Here is a 21,719-nt window from a genome sequence, read left to right as displayed (position 1 = left end):
TCCGAGCTTCCTGGGAAAAGTCCCTGTGAGCCAGGGTGTCGCTCCTGGGGGCTCTTCTCTCTCGTCACTGTCTGTACTTCCATTGCCAGGGCTCTCAACCAGCAGAGGGTGCAGAAGCTGGAGGCGGAAGTGGACCAGTGGCAGGCCCGCATGCTGGTGGTGGATGCCCAGCACAACAGTGAGGTAGGCGGAGGCGGGGTTGTGACTGGGAACGCTGACGTGTGGTTTTACTGGCATCTTCCATTTCTGGAGAAATGGAGTAGGACAGTCAGGTACATGTCCTTTCTTTCAGGTCTGAGTTTTGAACAGTGACATTCCACAAATAGGAAATGGGCCTGCCGTCTTACAGGGAGTCATTTATTAGGAATCCAGGACCAAAATGATGCCTGGTTCTTTTTTGCCTTACATGGTTCGCATTCTTTTTATTTATCAGCGTAAGTGTATGCAAAAGTTAAAGAGCTTGGAGAAAAACTTTACCCTCCAGCAGGAGTAGCTAGAGCCCTAGCTGGCGTGGCTCAGTGGGTAGAGCATCAGCCCACAGAATGAATGGTCATGGGTTCGATTCCGGTCAAGGGCACATACCCAGTTGTAAGCTCTGTCCCTGGCCCGGTCAGGATGCATGTCGGAGGCATTAGTAGATGTCTGTCTCTCATGTTGATGTTTTTCTGTCTCTTCACTCTCTGTCTCCCCGTCCCTTCCACTCTCTAAAACTCAATGGAAATATATCCTTTGGTGAGGGTTAACCAACAGAAAAAAGGAGCTGGAGTGAGTGAGTCCACTGCTAAGAGGTCACATCCTCACATGTGTGCTCACAGGTGTGCGCACCTTCAAATGTATCTACACATATGCATGTGTATAAACTGCACATGGATGTTTCATACAAATAAGCTTTTTCTGGAAGGTATGCAGGAACAGTTGCCAGGTCTCTCCTCTATAGGCAGTGAGACCAGAAGGTCATGGGATCAGGAAGGGTGATTTAACAACTTTAAAAGGAGGATGAAGCAGGTTGGCTGCAAAGCATTGTCCATCGCTAGCCCTCGCATGTATTCCCGGCATCTGGAATCTCTGCTGATTCCAACGAAGGGTGGTTTCGGTGGCACTTGATGTAGGGCAGGGAGTGGCTGCACGGTGCTGTGGACGGTGTGCATGTCACAGGGTTTGAAGACCCGCTTCTCTTCCAGGTGGAGCCCCTGCAGAAGGCTCTGGATGTCTCGAGAGAAGACAACAGGAAACTGGCGATGAGCCTGGAGCAAGCGCTCCAGACAAACGGCCACTTGCAAGCAAAGCTTGACCACATCCAAGAGAGACTGGACTGCAAAGAACTTGAGCGGCAGGACTTGGAATCCTGCAAGTAAGGGCAGTGCCGTCACGGGGACCGGGGGCCCCGGGGAGCAGTGCTGCTCACTCACATGCTCACACCTCTGCCCCTGCAAAGCTGGTGCTCCAGCTGGGCCCTGCCCGGAGCCCCACAGCTGGGCAGCAGGGACTGGCTGCCTGGGTCTCTTACGTCCAGCTCTGCTCTCGATGGGTATCAAGCTGCTTCTCCATGCAAAGACCAAGCCAAAATGGCACGGATACTGGTTAGAGGGGCCACTTGCATGTCCCTGCTAGCCCTTTTCTAACAAAAGCTTGTGTCCTGCAGAGCATGGCTGGGAAAGGGAGTGACAGGAGCCGGGAGGACTTTTCCCAACCAGGAGAGGGGTCTGTCCAGGCAGATGTCAGTCATGGCCTCCGTTTCGGCCTGAGATGATGAGGTCAGACCCAGCAACTTGAGGCCAGCCCACTCAGGTTTGTCCTAGCGGTGTAGGTGAATGTGACTGAGGTGGTGGTGCCATGGAGAGGTACACCAAGGGGAAGCATGTGCACGTAGGTCTGCATTCCTAGGCTGGCGAGCATGCGGCATCGTACCCAGGTCTGCACACAGCAGGGAAGGTGCCTTTCCTACTGTGCATGTTACATTCTGGGTAATGCTGATTATTGGTTAAAACCAGCGTGTCTCATGCTTTTGGCTGGGCCTCTTTCCCCTGAAGGACTGTGCGCTGCAGGTAAGGCCTTCTTCCCTTTTAATGAGCTCCAGGTCCGTGAGACTCACCGGTGGCTGGTCTGTCACTGAGACCCCCTCCCTCCTAAGCTGAATTTTAAAGGTGATTTCTCCCCTCTCCTTTTCAAACAGAGCGCGCATGACCGAGGAATCTAAGATGGAAGCAGAGCTGCACGCTGAGCACATGGAATCTCTGAGAAAGCAGTTTCAGACTGAGAGAGAGACCGCCAAGAAGGCGAGCCAGCGGGAGGTGGCCGAGGTACGGGCCAGGCAGAGCAGGCCTTGAGGGGGCGCCGGCTCCTGGCACAGTTCTTCGGCTTTTTTAATCCCCCTGACTGACGTCAGGCCGTCCCTGTCTTGTGCACAAACCGACACAAAACCTGCTTTTCATAGTGTCTCTGCCAGCGAAGGGAGCTGGGTGGGCATTTTTCCACCAGCGAGTGCCAGCTGAGGGAGGGAGTCAGGGCACTGCCCCCAGCGGCCACAGTCACCGTCTCCGTCCTCTCCCTTCCTCGGGGCACACGGAGACGCAGGGAAGCCATGGTCATTGCTAACTGACCCTGGTCAGTGTGGTCGCCACTCTCCACAGGAGACCGGTGGGAAGCACCAGGGGACTCTCCCTCCCTGGAGGCCAGGGGCTGTGTGAGCTGAGGGATCTGAAGTTAGGAAGGTCTGGGCTGCAGGCTGATGTGAGCAAAGGACACGGGATTGAGACCGGCAGAGCTGACAGGTGCCGCATGTAAGAGGGCGAGCAACGCTTGGTGACACGTGAGCAGGACGTGTGGGCACAGGAGGAGGACACGTCTCTCTCAGTCGGAGCAGACTGGGAAATGTCTGCGAAAGTGGCGTGCACCCGCCCGCGGTGGCCGGGCCACCGGACCGCTGGCTGTGGCCAGCAGTGAGCACGGGAGGCGGTGAGTGTGAGCACAGTTCCAGGAAGGCGGTCTGAGCGCACCGGGAAGTCGGCAGAAAGGAAGAGAAGCTGGAGACAGGTGTGAGACTAGAGCAGTTCCTCCGGGCTCTGGGTGTTAGGGCCCAGCAGGGATTCTGTGGGAGACAGAGAGCAGTTAGGTAACAAAGCCACTGTCACAGAGACATCGGACACTGCGTGTTGTATCCTGAGCACGGGGGAGGGAGGAATTAAAACAATTGTGAGGTTTGGTTGGGGTAGCTGGTCTGTATTTTGCCACAGTCGGTGCACTGAGCAATTGCATTTTACTGAAACCATTCACGAAATCGGTTTCAACTCTTTATAGGGCTCTGTAAATTGCAAAGCACTGTATAAATAATAAGTTTATAAAAAGAAAATTCTGTGGAAAATAAGGTGCACTGACATTAAGGCACCTTTAGTCAGAGATTGTTGTTCAGTAAGTCCTTCTAACAGGATGGCGAACGTGGGAGACCAGGAGGACACGGAGCGACCCCGGTGAGCTGTCAGGGGCGGGGGGGGGGGGGGGGGCTGGGTGCACTGCTCAGTCCTCGCTCTGCCTCTCAGTAGCTGTGACTCACCTACTGTGTGCACATGGCTAACTCAGTCAGTTTCTCTAATGACAAAATGGAAGTCATTGTGCTGACTTTCCAGGTTTGTTGTGAGGGTTAAACTGGAAATGCATGTGAAGTGTTCATCCCAGTGCGTAGACACAGGAAGTGCTCACGTAGACGTTATTACCCAGCTTCGGACAGGCTGTGACGGAGGTGCTGAGGGCAGGCTAACAGATGGTCGCTGGGGGTGCAGTAAAGGGTTGACATTGGTTTAGGGCAGTGTTTCCCAAGTGTGGTACGCGTACCCCCAGGAGTACGGGAAGAGTTTGGTGGGGGTACGCGTTGCACCGGAGTTTGGTGGGGATATGCACTGCACCATGCTTAGCTGTGCCTAATTCTACATTCTCATTTTGTAACTCAGCGTTATGAAAATTATAGAAGGGGTACACACATGTCAAAGGTTTGGGAAACACTGGCGTAAGGTGAGGCTCTGAAGGCAGAAGCACCGACTGCCTGCCAGCACAGGGGCCGCCTCCCAGCTTCTCCCCCCGCAGTGCCTCTTCCTCCTGCACATCCCGGGGCACTGACCTGAGGGCACTGAGGTGGAGGGAAACTCTGTAAGATAACTGAAGTAATTTTAGAAGATAAACAGGCACCGTAAAAATGTAAGAGTTTGTGAATGAAAACTGATTCGAATCGGGGCATCCAATCTGCAGACGGGAGGAGCTCCAAGGAGCGGCGGGCAGGATTTTGCGGGCAGGAGGGAGCGGTGACCGGGGGTCAGAGGCATAAAAGCGGGTTGGCTACTACGAGGTCACTTCATTGGGCACGGCAGGTGTGCAGGTGTATTACAGGCCTGACTAGCGTAGGCTGGTAGTTCTTTGTTAGGTCTACTTCTGGCAGAGCCAGAACTGTCATTGCATCTTGGTTTGGTGACCGAGCTCAGCGGACATGACTCCATTTTGGGCCTGTTGCCTGTTGAACAGTCCCTCCTTTGGTCAGACACAGGCCTGCCGGAGAGACATCTCGCTCTAGTGCTGCTCCCCACTGCCGGCCGTGGAGAAGACTGCAGTGATGGTCACAGGCCCTGGCGTCCTTCTCCGAAGCTCTTGGCGGCTCTCACAGTTGACTTGGGTTCCCGTTATCTAAGTCAGTCCCTCTTCTTCCTTTTCTGATGTCCTTGTCTCGGGGACGCGTGCTCGGTGGTGAGCAGCTGTGGCCTTGTGTGTGAGCTCAGAGGGACTCCAGTGCCAGGGGCCCTGCTGGGGTTCACAGGCAGGAGGTCCCCGGTGTCTGGGTGCGTTTCTGGGCCGGGATCCTCGGGACCCACACCAGGAGTGTCGAGGCATCAGAGAAAGACTGGAAGGAGTCATCCTGCAACCCGCTGGTTTGTGCTGTGATCTAAACTGAGCTGCGACTCCCCCAGAAGTGTCCGTCAAATGCGGCAGCTTCCAGGGCGTCTGTGTGAACGGTAGGTAGTCGAGGGCTGTCCCTCAGTCAGGAGCAGCCTTCACTGAGAGCCTGGGTGCAGCTGGAGTGCGGTGTTAGCGGCAGGCTCTGCGTGCCTTAGGTCACAGCCTCTGCCTCGCTCCTGTCAGCGAGGGATCTGCCAGGGGTGCTCGCTTTGAACAAGAATGGCTCCAGGGATGTGCCCTTGGAGTCGGGGCTCGGACTCAAAGGCTGGCCTCCATGGAGACTAGTATGATTAATAGTCTGTAGACCGCGTGGGTGGTGTATTCTGGATAGCCTTGCCTGTGTCCTTTGGTACAGAACCCAAGGCGAGGTCCCCAGGTTTATATTTTTGACGTGGGGTTTGGAAGGGAGTCTGACATGAGAGGGGCTGAGTGTGTTCCAGAGAAAGGATGTGATGCAGAGCTGCAGGGGCACGTCCGTGGCATCGGGAGGTTGGGACACCCACTGGGCAGGGGCCTGTCTGCAGGCCAGGTGAGGCAGAAAGTGGACAGTCCTAGAGACCTCATGTCATGGGATTGGAAAGGGCTGGTCAGAGGAGGAGGAACGGGAGAAGTTCTTGCTCTGGGGAGGAAGCAGGGTACCTCCATGTCAGCTCCTCCTGGTCAGTTTGGTTTTGAGGTCCCCAGTGTTTGTCGACACAGGACCAGGGTCAGGTGGAGCCCTTCAGCTACAAAACATGCACTGGGTCCTGGGCATCATGTGGCCTGGTCATGCCCCTGAGCAGTGACGGTGGCCAGGCCTGCGTGCCTTCTGTGCTTCGTCTTGTTGAGCTGCTGCACTGTCCTGGGCGGTCGGCTGTCACACACCTTCCTGTGATGAACCTGAGGCCTCCGGAAGGTTAATCGCCCAGAGTTACTTGGCAAGTCAGTGGTGAGCTGGTACCTGAACGTAGGTCTGACTCCAAAGCCGTGCTCTTAAGAGGGCAAGTGTTGAACTTGCATTTAAATGGTTTATCTGTTCTAACAAAGACTGTTCTTTAAAGTTAAAAATTCTGAAAATCCCTTAGCATGTTCCTCCACTCACCTACTTAATCAGGCACTATTACTATTGCCTCGCTGACTTTCCCTTTTGAAAGACAGGTTCAGAGAGCACAATGTAGGGAGAGAGGCGAGCATCGCCTTCCTCCTAAGTGGGGTAAGATGTCACCTTCCTGCATTCACAGCTGAGGAGAGCCCTGGAGGACGCCAACTGCAGGTCCGTGGAGGTGTCGCGCACCAACCGGGATCTGCGGCAGAAGCTCACGGACCTGGAGAAGCTGCTGGCCGGCAGCAAGGAGAAGATCAAGACCCAGAAGGCCCAAATCAAGCTCCACTTGTCGGCCAAGGCGAATGCTGCTCAGAACGTGGAGAGGATGAAGGTACAACACTCTGTCCCCTCACTTCCTTGGTCTCTCTGAGACCTGGGGAGGACGGCCTCAGAGCACTCCCAGCCCCGTGCTCCCCGAGTGACAGCTGGGCCCGCGACAGGCAGGTTGCCCTGGGGGACCATCTCTTCCAGCCATGATTCTGCCGTGTGCAAGTGTGGTTTCTGTAGCTGCCAGGGTCGCGTCCCAGCTCCCCACCGTCCCTTCACGGGGACCGGGCGGGAGGAGCGCCCAGGAGGACTGGTGACTGATCTCTCGTGGGATTCTTTCTGTCACCCTATCGGCAAAGAGCCAGCTCTCCCGCTGACCTCTCTGTGCTGTCTCCCGCTTCCTTTCAGCAAATAGAAATGGAATTGAGGCAAATGGAGCTAATCAAGGATCAGTACCAGAAGAAGAACTATGAGCAGGTAGGTGATTTCTAGGCTCTGCTTACCCTTCACACAATCCCCAAACTTGGACCCAACTGTCTCCCTGTCTGTGCCCCAGTCGTTGAGCATCCAGAGATTTGTGTCTGAAATGACGAACCTGCAGAGGGAGATGCAGCTGCTGGCCAAGAGCCAGTACGACACCTCGGCGCGGAACAAGCAGCAGGAGCTGCGCCTAGAGGCGGAGCGGAAACTGAGGCAGGAGCTGGAGCGCCGATGCCAGGTAGGTCAGACTCAGCTCGGGGGTCTGAGCACCCAGCATCAGAGCACCGGGTTTCCTGGACCCTGCAGGAGAGAGGCTGACAGGTGGTCGTCTGCACCGAGTCTAGGGTCACAGTGTCTAGAGCAGTGGTTCTCAACCTTCCTAATGCCGCGACCCTTTAATACAGTTCTTCATGTGGTGGTGACCCCCAACCATAACATTATTGTCGTTGCTACTTTATAACTGTAATTTTGCTACGGTTACGAATCGTAATGTAAATACCTGTGTTTTCCGATGGTCATAGGCGACCCACAGGTTCAGAACTGTTGCTGTAGGGCCTAAGACCATCGGAAAACATATTTACATTACAATTCGTAACTAGCAAAATTACAGTTATGAAGTAGCAACGAAAGTAATTTTATGGTTGGGGGTCACCACATGAGGGACTGCATTAAAGGGTCTCGGCATTAGAAAAGTTGAGAACCACTGGTCTAGGGAGAAGCCTGGCTTCAGCTATGGCACATGTGCCCCATTTTCGCTTTTTCAGTGACTAAAGCTCACCTGTCAAGGTGCAAGTCAAGCAGTCAGATTTCTGAGCTGAGTGCCCTGGTTGGCGGGGACTTGGTGCCCGTGGCTCCTCCCTGTGGCCCAGGTACTCCTTTGCTGTCCCAGGACCTGAGCTGCTCCCACCCTAAGGCAGAGCTGAGCATCACATCTCGAGGGGGACCTGGGGAGGTATCGAGCTCCTGTCCTCCAGCAGACCCTCCATGAGAAGTAGCCCTCCAGCCCTGGAGAGAGCTAGCCCCTTCGTTCAGGAGAACCGTGCTCAGGACCAGCTGTGATCATGTGCGCATGTGTGCACGGGAGGGTGAGCTGAGCAGGGCCTGAAGGCAGAAGGTGCACTTCCGTGGTTCGGTGGCTCACTTAGTCCAAGGTGGACACTTTTTGGTTGATGCGGTCCATTGGAACTTTGTAAAAAAATCTGTGTCACCTTTTCAGGAGTTGGAGGAAACAGTCAGACACCTGAAGAAATGTAAGGAGGTGACGGAGAGTAAACTGAAAGAAGCCAGTGTGGAATCGGAACAGGTAAGGCAGGGCCGACGCAGCCACCTGCCGCACACCGAGGTCAGCGTAGCCCTTCCTTCAGTCCCCACCCACGTGAGGCATCAGCAGGCAGGAGCCGCTGCGCAGGCTGGCTCCGTCGTGCAGCGGGAATTGCTTTTAGATTCAGATGGTGGGTCCCCAGGGAAAAGACTAGAACGCCGAGGCCCAAGCCCCTCCCCCAGCGAGAAGGGAGGCCGGCCCGTCGGCGGGCTGAACGCTTCGCTGTGTGACGCGCACCAGCGAGGGGAGCTCTGTTCCGTCTCCACCTGGAGGTGAGAAGCAGCCTCCGAACTCGTGAGCTGCTTCCCCTAATATCTCCCGTTGGCTTATGGAAGGGATTTAAAGTCAAACGTTTTAGAGCTGGAAAGGATCTTAGAAATCATGAGTCTCCCATCTCCACCCTCACCTTCCAGAGATTCTTAAGCTTAAGATGTCACGTGATGTGCTTTCAGCTGGCCACGATTTTCCCTTCTTTAGCGTTAAATTAGATGGAATTAGAGACTGTGGCCTGCGACACAGCTGAGAGGATGCCAACGGGGCCCCCAGGTGCCTAGGAGGGTGCCTCTGCTGCGAGCGCCTCCGTGTGGGCCAGGGTTACGCCTTCTGCTGTTAGTGATAGATGGCTCAGCGTAAGTGTCAATCCATGCTAGCTGCCTTCTTGTTCGCCATGCAGGAGGAGACAGGATGCACAATGCCATTCCAAGCATCTTTCTTCCACTCCTGGTAGAAGTGCTGGAGAAAGGTGGGGTTCGGTTTGCTTCGGGGGGCGGGACTGTCACTGTCACCAGGACACACACAGACCTGGACAATGCCTTAGCTTTGTGGCTTTCTCAGCGCTCACACCGCGGGGAGCTCTCTGTCCTGCACCTGCCCACTGGCTACCGCAGGACAAGGCCCACTGCTGAGGACCTGCTCCACGCAGGCGCCAGGCGGGAGAGGGGGGAACGAGCCAGAGCCTGCTCTCAACGCACGTGCAAGAGAGAAACGGCCGCTCGGAGCTCAGCATCAGAGACGAAATGCTGCCCACGGAGCAGTCCAAGGGGGAGCAGTCGTTTCGCTTTTCATCCTAGAGGAGAAGTTCTGCCCTTGAGTGAAGCTCCTTCTTGTAAATTCACATCTGTTGGCTCTGCCTTCAAAATACCAAAGTGTCCCAAATCCTCAGACAAGTGCCAGGCACGTGTAAGCACTCGGCCAGTATCTGTCAAATAAGTGACTACGGCTTCCAGTTCATCTTCAAAGCCAGACTGTCCGAGGGACTGTTTGCTCTGATGAAGACAATGTGGACGTGTGTGCTTCTGAGCTAAAGTCTAGGTATTTCTGAGAAAGGAAATAAAAAAATACATACAGTAAGCTGGTCCCATTTCCCAGTAATTGATTCTACTACTTTCATAAAGCACAACAGGGAAATCCAGGCTTTACAGTTTAGGGACTTTGGGAGAACTATTTAGTCTTAAAAAATAAGTCAAAATTTCAAAGAATGGCTTGAAATTTTAACCTTGAGCGTCATCTTAGACGTCATTCTTATTTTCTCCCGGCTTCTGTCTTGCCTTCATCCACATGCAGGAAGCACTGAGCAGGGCGTGAGAAGCAGCAGGCCCGCCTGCACTCGCTACTCATTAGGAATGACCATCCCACCTAGCGCAGGTGTGCGATGCACTTAGGTCCAGGACCGTACAGTCAGGTTAGGGTCTTGTAGTTCCGAGGAAAGTCTCCTGAACTAACACACAGAGACGCCTGTTACTGTCACTTTAACCATAACATTCTGTGCTCAGATAACAGCCAACCTGGAAGAGGCTCACCGCTGGTTTAAGTGCAGGTTCGACGGCCTGCAGCTGGAGCTGACAAAAAACCGGCTGCAGAGGCTCCCCCAGGAGAGCAGGTGCTGGGAAGAGGTGGGCATCTCGGCGTGGCTGTCTCAGCAGCTCCTCCATCAGCTCCTCTTTCTAATCTGTGGCTTTCTCTAACTCCTACAAGAAAAGCAGGGGGACTAAACTTTTCCCAGAAGTCCCACCTCCCCCACTGCCCAGGTTAGCACCACGTTGGAGAATAAATGAGACAGAGTCTGAGCAGTGCTGGGTGTGATCTCTTCCCACCAGGACCAAGACCAGAGGCACGACGCCATCGCCACCCAGTCTATCCTGCACCGGTGGGAGAACAAACAGAACCTTCGGCTTATGCCCAAGAAGTACCACCCTGAGCTGGAGAGGAAGTGACGCCCTGACCGCGGAGGAGCCGCACCATAGCCGCGCGGGACCGAGGCCGCGCCGGGCTGGCCTGCTGCCACGGCCCCGGCACGCCGTCCAGGGGCTGAAGATTGGACCCGAGCTTATCCCTTTATGAACTCTCGACAATCGATACAGAGCCACCCATCTTTTTCTTTCCCCGTTTTCCACCCAATAAAGTTATATTAATTTGTGTACGATAATCGAGGCTGTTGCTGTTTTCTAAGTACATTCTATCAGGAAGCACCTGGCACCTCGATGACAGGACACTTGGTTTCGGGACTGTCCCCGGCTGACATCCAGCCTCACGTCTAGGAAATAGAATCGCCTGGAAAATGGTAATCTGTGCTGTAGGTGACTCCCAGGCGCCATCCGTGAGACCACTGTCTCTGTTACGTAAGGGCTCAGCATGTGGGTGCCCGGGAGGCTGTGGGCACCGAGGTGGTCGGTACAGCCGTCTGCGGCTGTGGGAGGGTCCGCAGCATCAAGCTCCGCGGCAGGAGCAGCAAGCCCGCTCGCTGTGCCCAGCCGTGAAGGGGGAGGAGCTAACTAGCTACGCACACGGTGGCACAGAACCGGCTCAACTGCTGCTCAGGTAAGGGCAGCCACTGCTGACACCATCAGGTCCAAACCAAGTGGGCAGCTAGGCAACCGGAGAGGATGTCCCGTACCTTCCAGAAGTTGCCGAGCCCAGCAGGCAGGTTGTGTGTCTGGTTCAGAAGAACGAGCTGAGCTGCCTGCTGTGGTGGCAGAACATGCTGGTCAGCCAGAGCGGGCCTGGGTCAGAGCCGACCGCTGAGCCTACGGAGCAACGGGGTGGAAGGGAGGGGGTGCGCCTTTTTCTGCCAAGGCTCATGGGGGGTCTTTATAAGGTCATTCCCAGGCCAGACAAAACACCAACTTGAAAAGCAGCTGCTCTGTTTGGTCAAACATTTCATTCACTCACCCGATGCCATGGCAGGGCCCAAGGATTTCGTGGGCCTTACACGGCCTGTGGGCCAGACGCTGCCACCCGTTACGTAGGGTTTGGGGAAACATAGATGTAAGGACGGAAGACTTTTCGGAGGCAGGCTGAAGTGTTCGGCATCCTCCGGAGAAGTGTAGTTACTTGGTGAGACTCGCTGGTTAACTGGCTTTCAGAGCAAGTTGATGGAGCACCGGCAACTTCCCGAGGGGAGGGACCCTGGCGGGCGGGACGGTGCACGCTCACACACCAGGGGCACGAGCACAGGTTCAGGACGGGCTCTGATGGCCGAGTTCCCAGAGCGTCAGGACAGTCTGCTGTCCATCTGCGGGGAAGGCGGGAACAGTTGACGCTTCGTGGCCCCAGTGGTTAGGATGTGGCTCTGAAGGAGCACGTAAGGATGAACGGACAGTAGCTATTGTGTTAACCCAGGAACCATACAGAGTGTTGACGTTGGTGTAGATACCTCTCCTGTGAATTTGGCTAGAGAATTTAAACTTCCTTGTTGAGTCTCCAACACCGGGCCAGTTATTTAGAGCAGCGGCCCCCCATTGGGAGTCCATGAGGTCCGAAGGGTTGGCGACCACTGATTTAGTGGGTCTTCCAAAGTGAGGGAACACATCTGTGGGTGACCTAAATGGTCTAACGCCTATGGCATTCGTCCCTTCAGACATTCTGTAAGGAGGTTTAGTTAATTGAAGGTTTGGGGGAGTCATAATCTTAAAACACCCAGAGATGGGGGGGTAAGATTGATGTTATTTAAGGCTACAAACTTGCAACTAGGAAATAAGCCATAGAAATGTAATGCCCAGTACAATGACAGAGACGTGTTGTACTGCAGTCATCAAACTTGGGTAGAACCTAACAATGATTCCAACCACTAAAGAGGATCATTGTGCAAGATGGTAAGGTAGTTAAGTGTGGCTGTAATGGCGATCATGTTACAATGTACAAACGTATTAAAAGATGGCAGTGGAGTAGGCGGAAGCTACACTCACCTCCTGCCCAATACCAAAGCGGAATTCCACCTGAACGTTGGAACCTGCACCCGAGGCTAGCTGGACGGGAGACTACGGCCACGGGCTTACAAAGGCGCCGCATTGACACACAAGGTTGGCCCGGGCCCACATGCCGCTGTGAGAGTCTGGCGGGATGTCTCAGCTGCACAGGTTCCCCCTGAGGAACGAGGATCCCAACCCCCTGCCCTGCCCCCCAGCCCAGAGCCCAGAGGCAGGAGGAGCCCGCCTAACAGCTGGTGGCTGTGCGACTGGTGGGGAGTTTCTCTGAGGGAGACGGGAGCCTGCTGGGACCAAGGGGCTCTCTTACAGGGTCAAGGCACAGGCTCTTTTGTGCAGACGTAGGGCTCTGAGCAGCTTAGAATCATGGGAAGAGACTGGATCCTGTGGCTCAGGGACTGTGGCTCTAGAGAGACCGGGCCGCTGCCCCGATGCAGAGTGCCCCCTCCACCTGGCCATGTCTCAGGCTGTCTGAGCTGGTAAACTTCACCGCCTCACCCTGATGGCTCCCGGAGACCCTGCCCCACCACAGACTGCAGGCCCTGCGCCTTGGTGCACCGAGGTTTTTGCTGAGAGGTCCGTGTTCCACTTTGTAGCTCAAACAGGCAGTTCAGGGCCAGTTGCAGGCAGTGGCTCACTTTGGCCTGAACCAGAGTCCTTCCACGAGGCCCCAGAAACAACACCCAGGAGCTGGCTTCAGACCACACTATCCCATGACCAACTAGCTCCACCAATGGTACCCCAAAGGGTGACCTTAGCAGGCACCAGGCCCTGACGAGCTGCTCTCTTACAGGGTCAAAAAGCACAGGCTTTTTTGTGCAGATGTAGGGCTCTGAGCAGCTTAGAATCATGGGAAGAGACTGGATCGTGTGGCTCAGGGGCCTATTTCACTTCATGTGCTCAGCACCCCACAGCAGCTCGTACGCTGTGGTCAGGGTCAGTCCTCATAGCCAGCCAGCCTGAGGATCTACACCACCCAGGGACAAGGTGAGGCAAAGACACAGGTGTCCAGGAAGCTCAGAGCCTGAGGCTCACTGCAGCAGGACCCACACCAGGGACATTCCCCAAGCACCCCGCTCAGGGTCAGGGACACTGCGCCCACCACTGAGCCCCACAAGGCATCAACTACATAAAGCCGCCCATCAAGACTGGGAGACAGATCAGGCCTCCATGATACACAGAAGCAGAGAGAGACAGAGAAACAGGCCCCAAACGAAAGGGCAGGAGAAACCTCCAGAAAGAGGACTAAATGAAATGGAGGCAAGCAACCTCCCAGATCCTGAGTTCAAAGGCCAGTATTACCTAACACCAAGACCAGACAGAAACACTGCAAAAAAGGAAAATTATAGGCCAATATTCCCGATGAGTACAGCTGCAAATATCCTCAACAAAATACTAGCAGCCCAAGTCCAATAATACATTAAAAAGATCATACACCATAATCAAGTGGGATTTATTCCGGGGATGCAAGGTGGGTACAATATCCGCAAATTAATTTATGTGATAACATCACAATAACAAAATGAAGGATGAAAACCACACGATAATATCAATAGAAGCAGAAAAAGCATTTGACAAAATTCAACATTCTCTTATGGTAAAAACTCTCAGCAAAGTGGGGAGAGAGGGAACATAATAAAGACATAATAATAATAAAGACATACATGGTTCAATCGGAGGAAAGGAGACATATGTAATACTTTAAACAAGCAAAAAAAGCCACGTATGATTAACCCACAGCTAACATTATACTCAACAGTAAAGACCTGAAACCTTTTTAAGATCAGGAACAAGACAAGGATTTCCACTTTCACCACCACTTTTTTTTTTTTTAATCCTCACCTGAGGGTATTTTCCCATTGATTTTTAAAGAGAGTGGAAGGGAGGGAAAGACAGAGCTGGAGAAACATCGAATCAAACCTGGAACCCTTCAGTCCCTGGGTTGATGCTCTATCCACTGAGCCAAACCAGCTAGGACCACTTTCACCACTTTCATTCAACATAAGTATTGGAAGTCCTAGCCACAGTAATTAGTCAAAAGTAAATAAACAAAAGACATCTGAATTGGAAAGAAAAACTATCATTATTTGCAGATGACATGATACTATGTAAAAATAACCCTAAAAAATCCACCAAAAGCTATTAGAACTGATAAATGAATTCGGCAAAGTAGCAGGATGCAAAAATAAAATATTATACACCAATAACAAACTATCAGAAAGAATAATTAAGAAAACAATTCCATTTACAAATGAATCAAAAAGAATAAAATACCTAGTAATACATTTAACCAAGGAGGTGAAAGACTGGTACACAGAAAACTATTAAGACATGGAAGAAAGAAATTAAAGAATATACAAATAAATGGAAGGATATACCGTAACCATGCTCAGAAGAATTAATATAGTTAAAATGTCTACTGGTATACTACACAATGGAACCTATAGATTGAATGCAATCCCTGTCAAAATACAAATGTAATTTCTCACAAAAATTGACAAATAATCTTAAAATTCATATGATACTACAATCTTGAGAAAGAATGTATCACTCATCCAACTATACTACAGGACTATAATAATCAAAACAGCATGGATACTAGCATTAAAAACAGACACACAGCCCACCCCGCATGGCTCAGTGATTGAGCATCAACATAGGAACCAGGAGGTCACAGTTCAATTCCTGGTCAGGGCACATGCCCAGGTTGGGGGCTCGATCCCCAGTGTGGGGTGTGCAGGAGGCAGCCGATCAATGATTCTCATTATTGATATTTCTATCTCTCTCCCTCTCCCTTCCTCTCTGACATCAATAAAAATATACTTAAAAACAAGTGTGTGTGTGTGGGGTGGGGGCCCAATGGTAAGATATGTACACATATAATACCTTAATAAAAAATGAAAAAATTAAAACACACACACACACACACACAAAACAAGCCCTAACCAGTTTGGCTCAGTGGATAGAGCATCGAAGGATCTCAGGTTCAATTCTGGTCAAGGGCATGTACCTTGGGTGGGGCAAATTCCCAGTGGGGGGGGGGCGTGCAGGAGGAAGCTGGTCGATGATTCTCTCTCATTGATGTTTCTAACTCTCTACCTCTCTCCCTTCCTCTCTGTAAAAAAAAAATCAATAAAATATATTTAAAAACAAACAAACAGACATATAGACCATTGGAGCCAAACACCCAGAAATAAATGCATGCCTACACTGTCAATCTATGACAGAGGAGGAAACAATACACAGTGGATAAAGACATTACTTACAATAAATGGTATTGGGGAAACTGGATAGATACATGCAAAAGTGTGAAACTGGCTCACTCTCTTACCATATACAAGAACAAACCAAAAACGGATTAAATACTTCAATGTCAGACCTGAAGCCATAAACTCCAAGAAGAAAACATGGGCAGTCAACTCTCTGACATCGGTCTTAGTAAACTTTTTTTTTTTTTTTTTTTGTATGTCTCCTTGGGCAAGGGAAATGCAAGAAAGAATTAACATGGGACCACATCAACTAAAAAGTTTTCAGCAATGATACATCCTATAGGAGGTTTATTTCCAAAGGAACTCATACATCTTAACACCAAAAAAGCAATCCAGTTAAAAGTGAGCCGAGAACCGGAATAAACACTTCTCCAAAGAGGACATACAAACAAGCCAGAGGAAAATCATTTGGGCAAAAAATGAAAAAGGATCCCAAGTCAAATTTATAGAAAATATTCCTTTATTAACTTTTGATCGAGAATATGTTTGTATTTTTTCAGAAAACAACTCCAAAACCATGTGGATTCCTGCAACAGAGAGGAATTGGCAGGAGTGCTTCAGCCATGAAGACAGAGAGAAGCAGTGATGTCGCCTTTCCATACTAGCTGTCAGCAGCTGTGTGTCACTGCAGGTTGCCCGGGACCAAACCAGAGAGGGTCGGACCTGCATTACCACCATTTGTCCACCATCCAGAATTGAAATATCACTGCTTACATGTACACATAAGGAACTGTTTGTTAAAGTTGGGTCTCAAAAGTACTGTTGGCCCAGAAAGGAAACTAAAAAATTAATTAATTAATTAAAGTGCATGTGTTCTAGGATCACTCTGTTGATACCAGTATGATGAACTTTGACAAAATCTTAAGCAATGCTGTTCATGACTTCTGTGGAATGCACTAATAAAAAATGCCCCTACCCCTCAAATAAATAAATAAATAAATAAATAAATAAATAAATAAATAATAAATAGAAGACACACAGACTGATGGCCAACAGACATACAAAAAGATGCTCAACATCACCAACCATCGTGGAAATGAACATTAAAACCACCATGAGATACCCCACACTTGTCAAATACCCCACACCTGTCAGAATGGCTGTCAAATCAACAAGCAAGTGCTGGCGAGGAGGTGGAGAAGAGGGAACCCTCGTGGGAATGCAGGCTAGCGTAGCCACCGTGGAGAACAGTATGGAGGTTCCTCATAAAGTTAAACGTGGAACTCCCACTTGACCCCGAGGCCCCACTACAGGGTATTCCGACAGTAAGCAACGCTTTGTCTTCCGATCGCAGAGCCCTTCCAGGCGTCCTCAAACTTTTTAAAGTGGGGGCCAGATCACGGTCGTCAGAGAGCTGGAGGGCCGGACTATATGAACTACTAATTCCTACTGTAACACCTCGGCTGCGCTCACTGCCCAAAAAACCTGGCGGGCCGGATCAGACTCCTCTGCGGGCCGCATGTGGCCCGAGGGCCGTAGTTTGAAGACGCCTGCGGCTTAAGTTATAACTCAGAGAAGGACTAATCACGCACAGCTCCTTGGGAACAGGAGCCCGTGGCATGGCTCCGGTGACAGCTTTGCACCACCCTTCCGGTCTAGAAAGAGGCCGACAGTGGCTTTCTGGCCGGGAGCCCAGTGAAGATCCAGGTGGCGGCTGGGCAGAGGGGTACCCAGGGGCCCTTCAGGGGGGTGGGGCCCACCCCAATAGTAAGAATTCCTGCCAGAGGCTCCAGGACCTGACAGGTGAGGCCTGCAGGCTCCCGATGGCTACTGCTCCACGCAGGTCTCCACGCCTCTGCCCACCCCTCCGGGCCACTCGGCCTCGGCGGCCCTAGCCTGGCCCTGGCTGGAAGCTGCGCCCCGGGTGCTTTCTCGGACTCCGTAGCAGAGCCCACTGCCCTCCTCCCATCGCAACCGGTAACAACCCTGGGTTTTTGCCTCGAGCTGCCTGAGGTTGGCCTGCAGAGCCAGCACATGACCCCTCACCCACTGCCTTTACTTTTTTTTAAAAAAATCTGTTTTTATTGATTTCAGAGAGGAAGGGAGAGGGAGAGAGAGACATCAATGATGAGAGTGTCAGGATCGGCTGCCTCTTGCACGCCCTGCTGGGGACTAAGCCTGCAACTAAACGTGTCCTGTCTGAGAATTGAACTGGTTCATAGGTCAACGCACAACCACTGAGACACACCGGCCAGGCTCTGCTTTTTAAAAACATACATGAGAAAGCTCTCGACTTGGCGTGGAGACAGCGTCTGCCTTCACCCCGGGCCTGGAAACGCCCGTGTGAAGGAAGCCGCCAGAGGGAGGGAAGCCCTTCAGCAGCAAGCACACTGCCGGCCTCTCTGCGCTGAGGGCCTTGGAAACCCCCGGAACCAGCCTGCCTCTGCGTCTCCGAGAGCACTCACGCTATCTCCAGAGATGCCCCCCCTTCTCCCCCCACGTGCCCAGCACCTTGTTCTGCCCCCAGAGCAGCTCCTCGCCCTGCCCTGGGCTATTCCAGTGGCTCCTGTTTTCTCCACTTCCTGCCAGTCGCCATGGACGGGGCCTGCCTGCCTTGTCCCAGGACCTTCCTCAGAGCTCACTGGATTTGCCAGGCCCCCCCTCATGTCCCCAAGCACAACCCATCTTTCCTGTGAGGTTTCGTGTTGGCCATGGGGGGGGGGGGGGAGATTGCTTTTGAGTATATCAAAATATACTTGAGTTTATTCCATATCAAAATACTTGAGTTTTATAAAAAAGACAACATAAATACAGTGAAACACACATTTAAAGACTGTCATCCAGAGGAAATAAACAATGTCTACAATTAAAAAAAAAAAAGGACGCACTGTTAAAAAAAATGGGCAAAGGATAGGACAAAAGCAATCCAGAGAAGGAAAAGAGCCAAATTATAAACACATGAGAGATTTCAGCCTTACCACCACCCAACGCAACAGCCATTCTCCACCTGCCCATGGGGGGAGCCCCACCGGGTTTGACGTGGCCTGGGAAGCAGGTGTCCTCCCCCAGGGGCCCGGCCACAGGGAGGACCATGTGACCACGCACACAGCCTGCCGTCTACCAACTCCGACCACAAGCAGGGCCCACTCTTCGCTCCCCCTGTGAGGGCTGACCCCGTCCCCACGTCCGCGCACCTCGGAGGGAAATGCCTTTTCCCCAGGAGGGTCCAGGCCTTGGGTGGCTAACAGGACTCACAGCAGAGCTTCAGCATGCCCACACGGTGACCGTCCTCTCTCCCCATGCTGACCAACCACGGCAGGACTAGAAGAGGGGACAGGGAGGACCCAGGCCAGGAGAGGGAGGAGCTCACCTCCCCTCTCTTCTCCTGCAGTTACAGGACACCTGCAGGCTTTGCTCTTCTCTCGGAAACACAGTCAACGCGGACCGTTGCTCACTCACCCCAGGGCTGGTCCTGTGTCCGGACAGCGACTGGAAGGCAGCGCTTTCCAAGCCTCTTCGGGAGGCCCGGGTTTCCCGCTGTGGGTGGGGCCCTGGCCACTCTGGATCCAGGCTTCCCAGGAGGCATCACTGCACCTGCTGGGCTTCCGGCACGTGGTGCTCCCTCTAGCGGCCAGCCCCCGCGGGCAGGTCGGCGTGCACCTGAGCTGGAGATGGGCACAGACGTCCCAGCATCCATATCCCAACAATACGCACCTAATCCCGTAAAGCATGTTCTTAGCAAAAGGACGTGTTCCACTGTCTAGGAACGGAGTTTGCTTGGCTAAGAAACGCCGGTGCTGCACCCAAACCCCTGGGCAGCCAGGACCTGAGGTCAGAGCCAGACGCCAAGTGGGAGGAGGAAACAGAGCAGCGCGCACGGCCTGCACACAGCTGTGCGTCAGGGAGCCGAGCACCTGTTTACTGGCTTTTTCCTCCCTTCCCTCGCTTGCCCTCCCTTTTCTGAACCTAAACACCTGGCTCTGTATTCAAGTACCATGCGGTCCTGCTAATTCTCACCCTCCTCAGCTAGCTTTCCGTGGGGCCACAGACGGTGCATTTCAGGACGACCTTCAGGTGGGATTAGGAACTGTGCGTGAGGTGCTTACCTTGGTATCTGCCAACAGAGTCTGATCCAGGCCGAAAAGTGGGCAAGGAGCACCCAGTAGGGCTCCAGGTGTCCTTTCAGTGCCCATGGAGGTCCGTGCGGGGACAGAGCTTTCCACAGGACTGCTCAGACCTGCAGGATGCCCCAAACAGATCTTTCCAAATGAAAACAGGTGGCACCTGTCCTGTGTTCGAAAGCTGTCCGTGCTCCGCTTACGTAGTCCTGGGAGGCAGCACATGTGTTACTCTTTTCTGAGCCGTTTCTTATTGTTTTGCTTATTTTAATTGATTTTAGAGGAAAGAGAGGAAGAGGGAGGAGAGGGAGAGCGAGAAACATCAATTTGTTGTTCCGCTGATTTATGCATTCATTGGTTGATTCTAGAGGGAGAGGGGGAGAGGCAGAAACATCAATGATGAGAATCATTGATCGGTTGCCTTCTGCATGCCCCTCCACTGGGGATGGAGCCTGCAACCCGGGCATGAACCTTGACAGGAACAGAACCGGGGCCCTTCAGTCCTCATACACTGTACCCACTGAGCAAACCAGCCAGGGCCATTGGTTGATTCTTATTTGTGCCCTGACTGGGGATCAAATCCACAACCTTGGCATATTAGGACAAAGCTCTAACTAACTAAGCTACCTATTCAGGTTGTCTGTTTTGCTTATTAAAAAAAAAACAACAAAAAAAACCACCACCACCACAAACAAAAGTGGTCAGGTAAGAGGAGCACCTGGAGTGGAGGGCATGCAGTACCGTGCCTCATCCACATGAATTCCAATAAAAAGTTAATCTCCCCCAAATTAAACTTAATGTTTTGGAAAAGGTTAAATGCTGCCACAACTGTATTAGAGGAAGTACAATTCTAAATTTATAGGAATGTACTGCCATCTATTGCACATAAAAATTATTGCAGGAGTTTATCCCTCCTCCTGGTTTTAAAATCAAGCAAATACCTCCAAGAGTAAGTGAATGTATAAGATATGGTGCCGCAAATAACTTGTAATGCAGACTGCCTTGTAAGCTTACATTTTCTCAGCTGAAATTTTTTCATCCCTTCATTGCTCCTTTTGTCTTTTTTAAATTCCATTTTTGGCAGCCCTTTCACTGAATCTTGGCAGTTGTTTTTAGTTTCATAAAACTCGTATTCTTTGAGCATTCCTCTGTAGCACCATTCTCTATGTATCCAGTGTTTCCTCATCGGGGACAGTAATCGCAGCTCATTTCCATACTTCTGCACTAGTTCTGCTCCCTTTGAGTGCCCCCCCTCCCCCATTTGCTTACATGAACCTGCCATGCCTGAGGCTTTCCTCGGATGCCCACGCCTGCCTCGCTCTCCCCCTAGGTGTTACCTGCCAATGCACCTGCTGCTTCCTGAGGAGCCACCGCCAGCGAGCTCCTGCATGACACCATCCATGGAAGGGAGAGCTGTCCTAGAGGATCAGTGGAGACTTCACGGTGCCCTTATTCCTGTGCAAACAGCTTAAAGGCATCACTGCTAAAATGCAAAGCAAGATGGAATGCTAGGAGACTTTTCTGGTGCAAATAGATAAAAACAAGCAAGGGTCAAGAAGTGGAACTTATTATAGGGCACTAATAAATTCCTGGGGATGGAGCCGGAACCCAGGCATGCTTTCTTCCGGGGAGAATCTAGGGCACAAAGGCAGCCTTAGGATGGAATGGAAACCTGGGAAAGGCGCTCCTGCCATTCCTCACCTTGGTTTCTCCTAACGCACAGGCTTTACTTTCCTTCCACAACAGAATGGGTCGCCTGCCGGTCAGCCCACAGGACAAGCACAGAGTAAAGCTCCAGCCCCTCAGTTTCCAAGAGAAGGGGGAGCTGGACTGGCAAGACCTGGGCTGAAGCGCTGTGACCTCAGAAAAGAATCTTAGGTACAGAGTGGCACCAGGACCCTCATGCTGAGGAGAGGGTGACAGAAAGACAGTGGAAGCCTCCCTTTTCTTTCTAAAATACACACACACCCTTTTTGCCGTGAGTCTGCCTAAAGCAGGAAGTTCTTCTGAAGGAGGACCCAAGTAAGGGGAAGCTTGCTAGTGACCCTGGACATGCTGCTCAGTCTCAGATGGGAGACGGGGATTAAAATAATTACCAAG

General features: G+C 52.2%; 1 protein-coding gene across 2 annotated transcripts in view; it reads left to right on the top strand.

The window, feature by feature from the left end:
* Positions 1–10,515, top strand: part of CCDC150 (coiled-coil domain containing 150) — a 39,783-nt gene extending 29,268 nt beyond the window's left edge. The window contains exons 18-26 of one of the 2 annotated variants that reach the window (XM_036420810.2): positions 90–183; positions 1,182–1,351; positions 2,174–2,300; positions 6,159–6,353; positions 6,698–6,766; positions 6,846–7,007; positions 7,986–8,072; positions 9,863–9,982; positions 10,187–10,515. In XM_036420810.2, coding sequence (XP_036276703.1) covers positions 90–183; positions 1,182–1,351; positions 2,174–2,300; positions 6,159–6,353; positions 6,698–6,766; positions 6,846–7,007; positions 7,986–8,072; positions 9,863–9,982; positions 10,187–10,303 — 1,141 coding nt within the window. In that variant the 3' untranslated portion in view covers positions 10,304–10,515. The remainder of the gene's footprint in view (positions 1–89; positions 184–1,181; positions 1,352–2,173; positions 2,301–6,158; positions 6,354–6,697; positions 6,767–6,845; positions 7,008–7,985; positions 8,073–9,862; positions 9,983–10,186) is intronic. The other variant, XM_036420811.2, reaches the window with a different exon arrangement.
* The last annotated feature ends 11,204 nt before the right edge of the window (positions 10,516–21,719 follow it).

This window comes from Pipistrellus kuhlii, unplaced genomic scaffold (genome assembly GCF_014108245.1).
Source record: "Pipistrellus kuhlii isolate mPipKuh1 unplaced genomic scaffold, mPipKuh1.p scaffold_m20_p_7, whole genome shotgun sequence".
In the NCBI taxonomy this organism is placed as follows: Eukaryota; Metazoa; Chordata; class Mammalia; order Chiroptera; family Vespertilionidae; genus Pipistrellus; species Pipistrellus kuhlii.
Note: the sequence above shows the minus strand (reverse complement) of the source record. Positions and strands in the feature narration are given on the sequence as shown.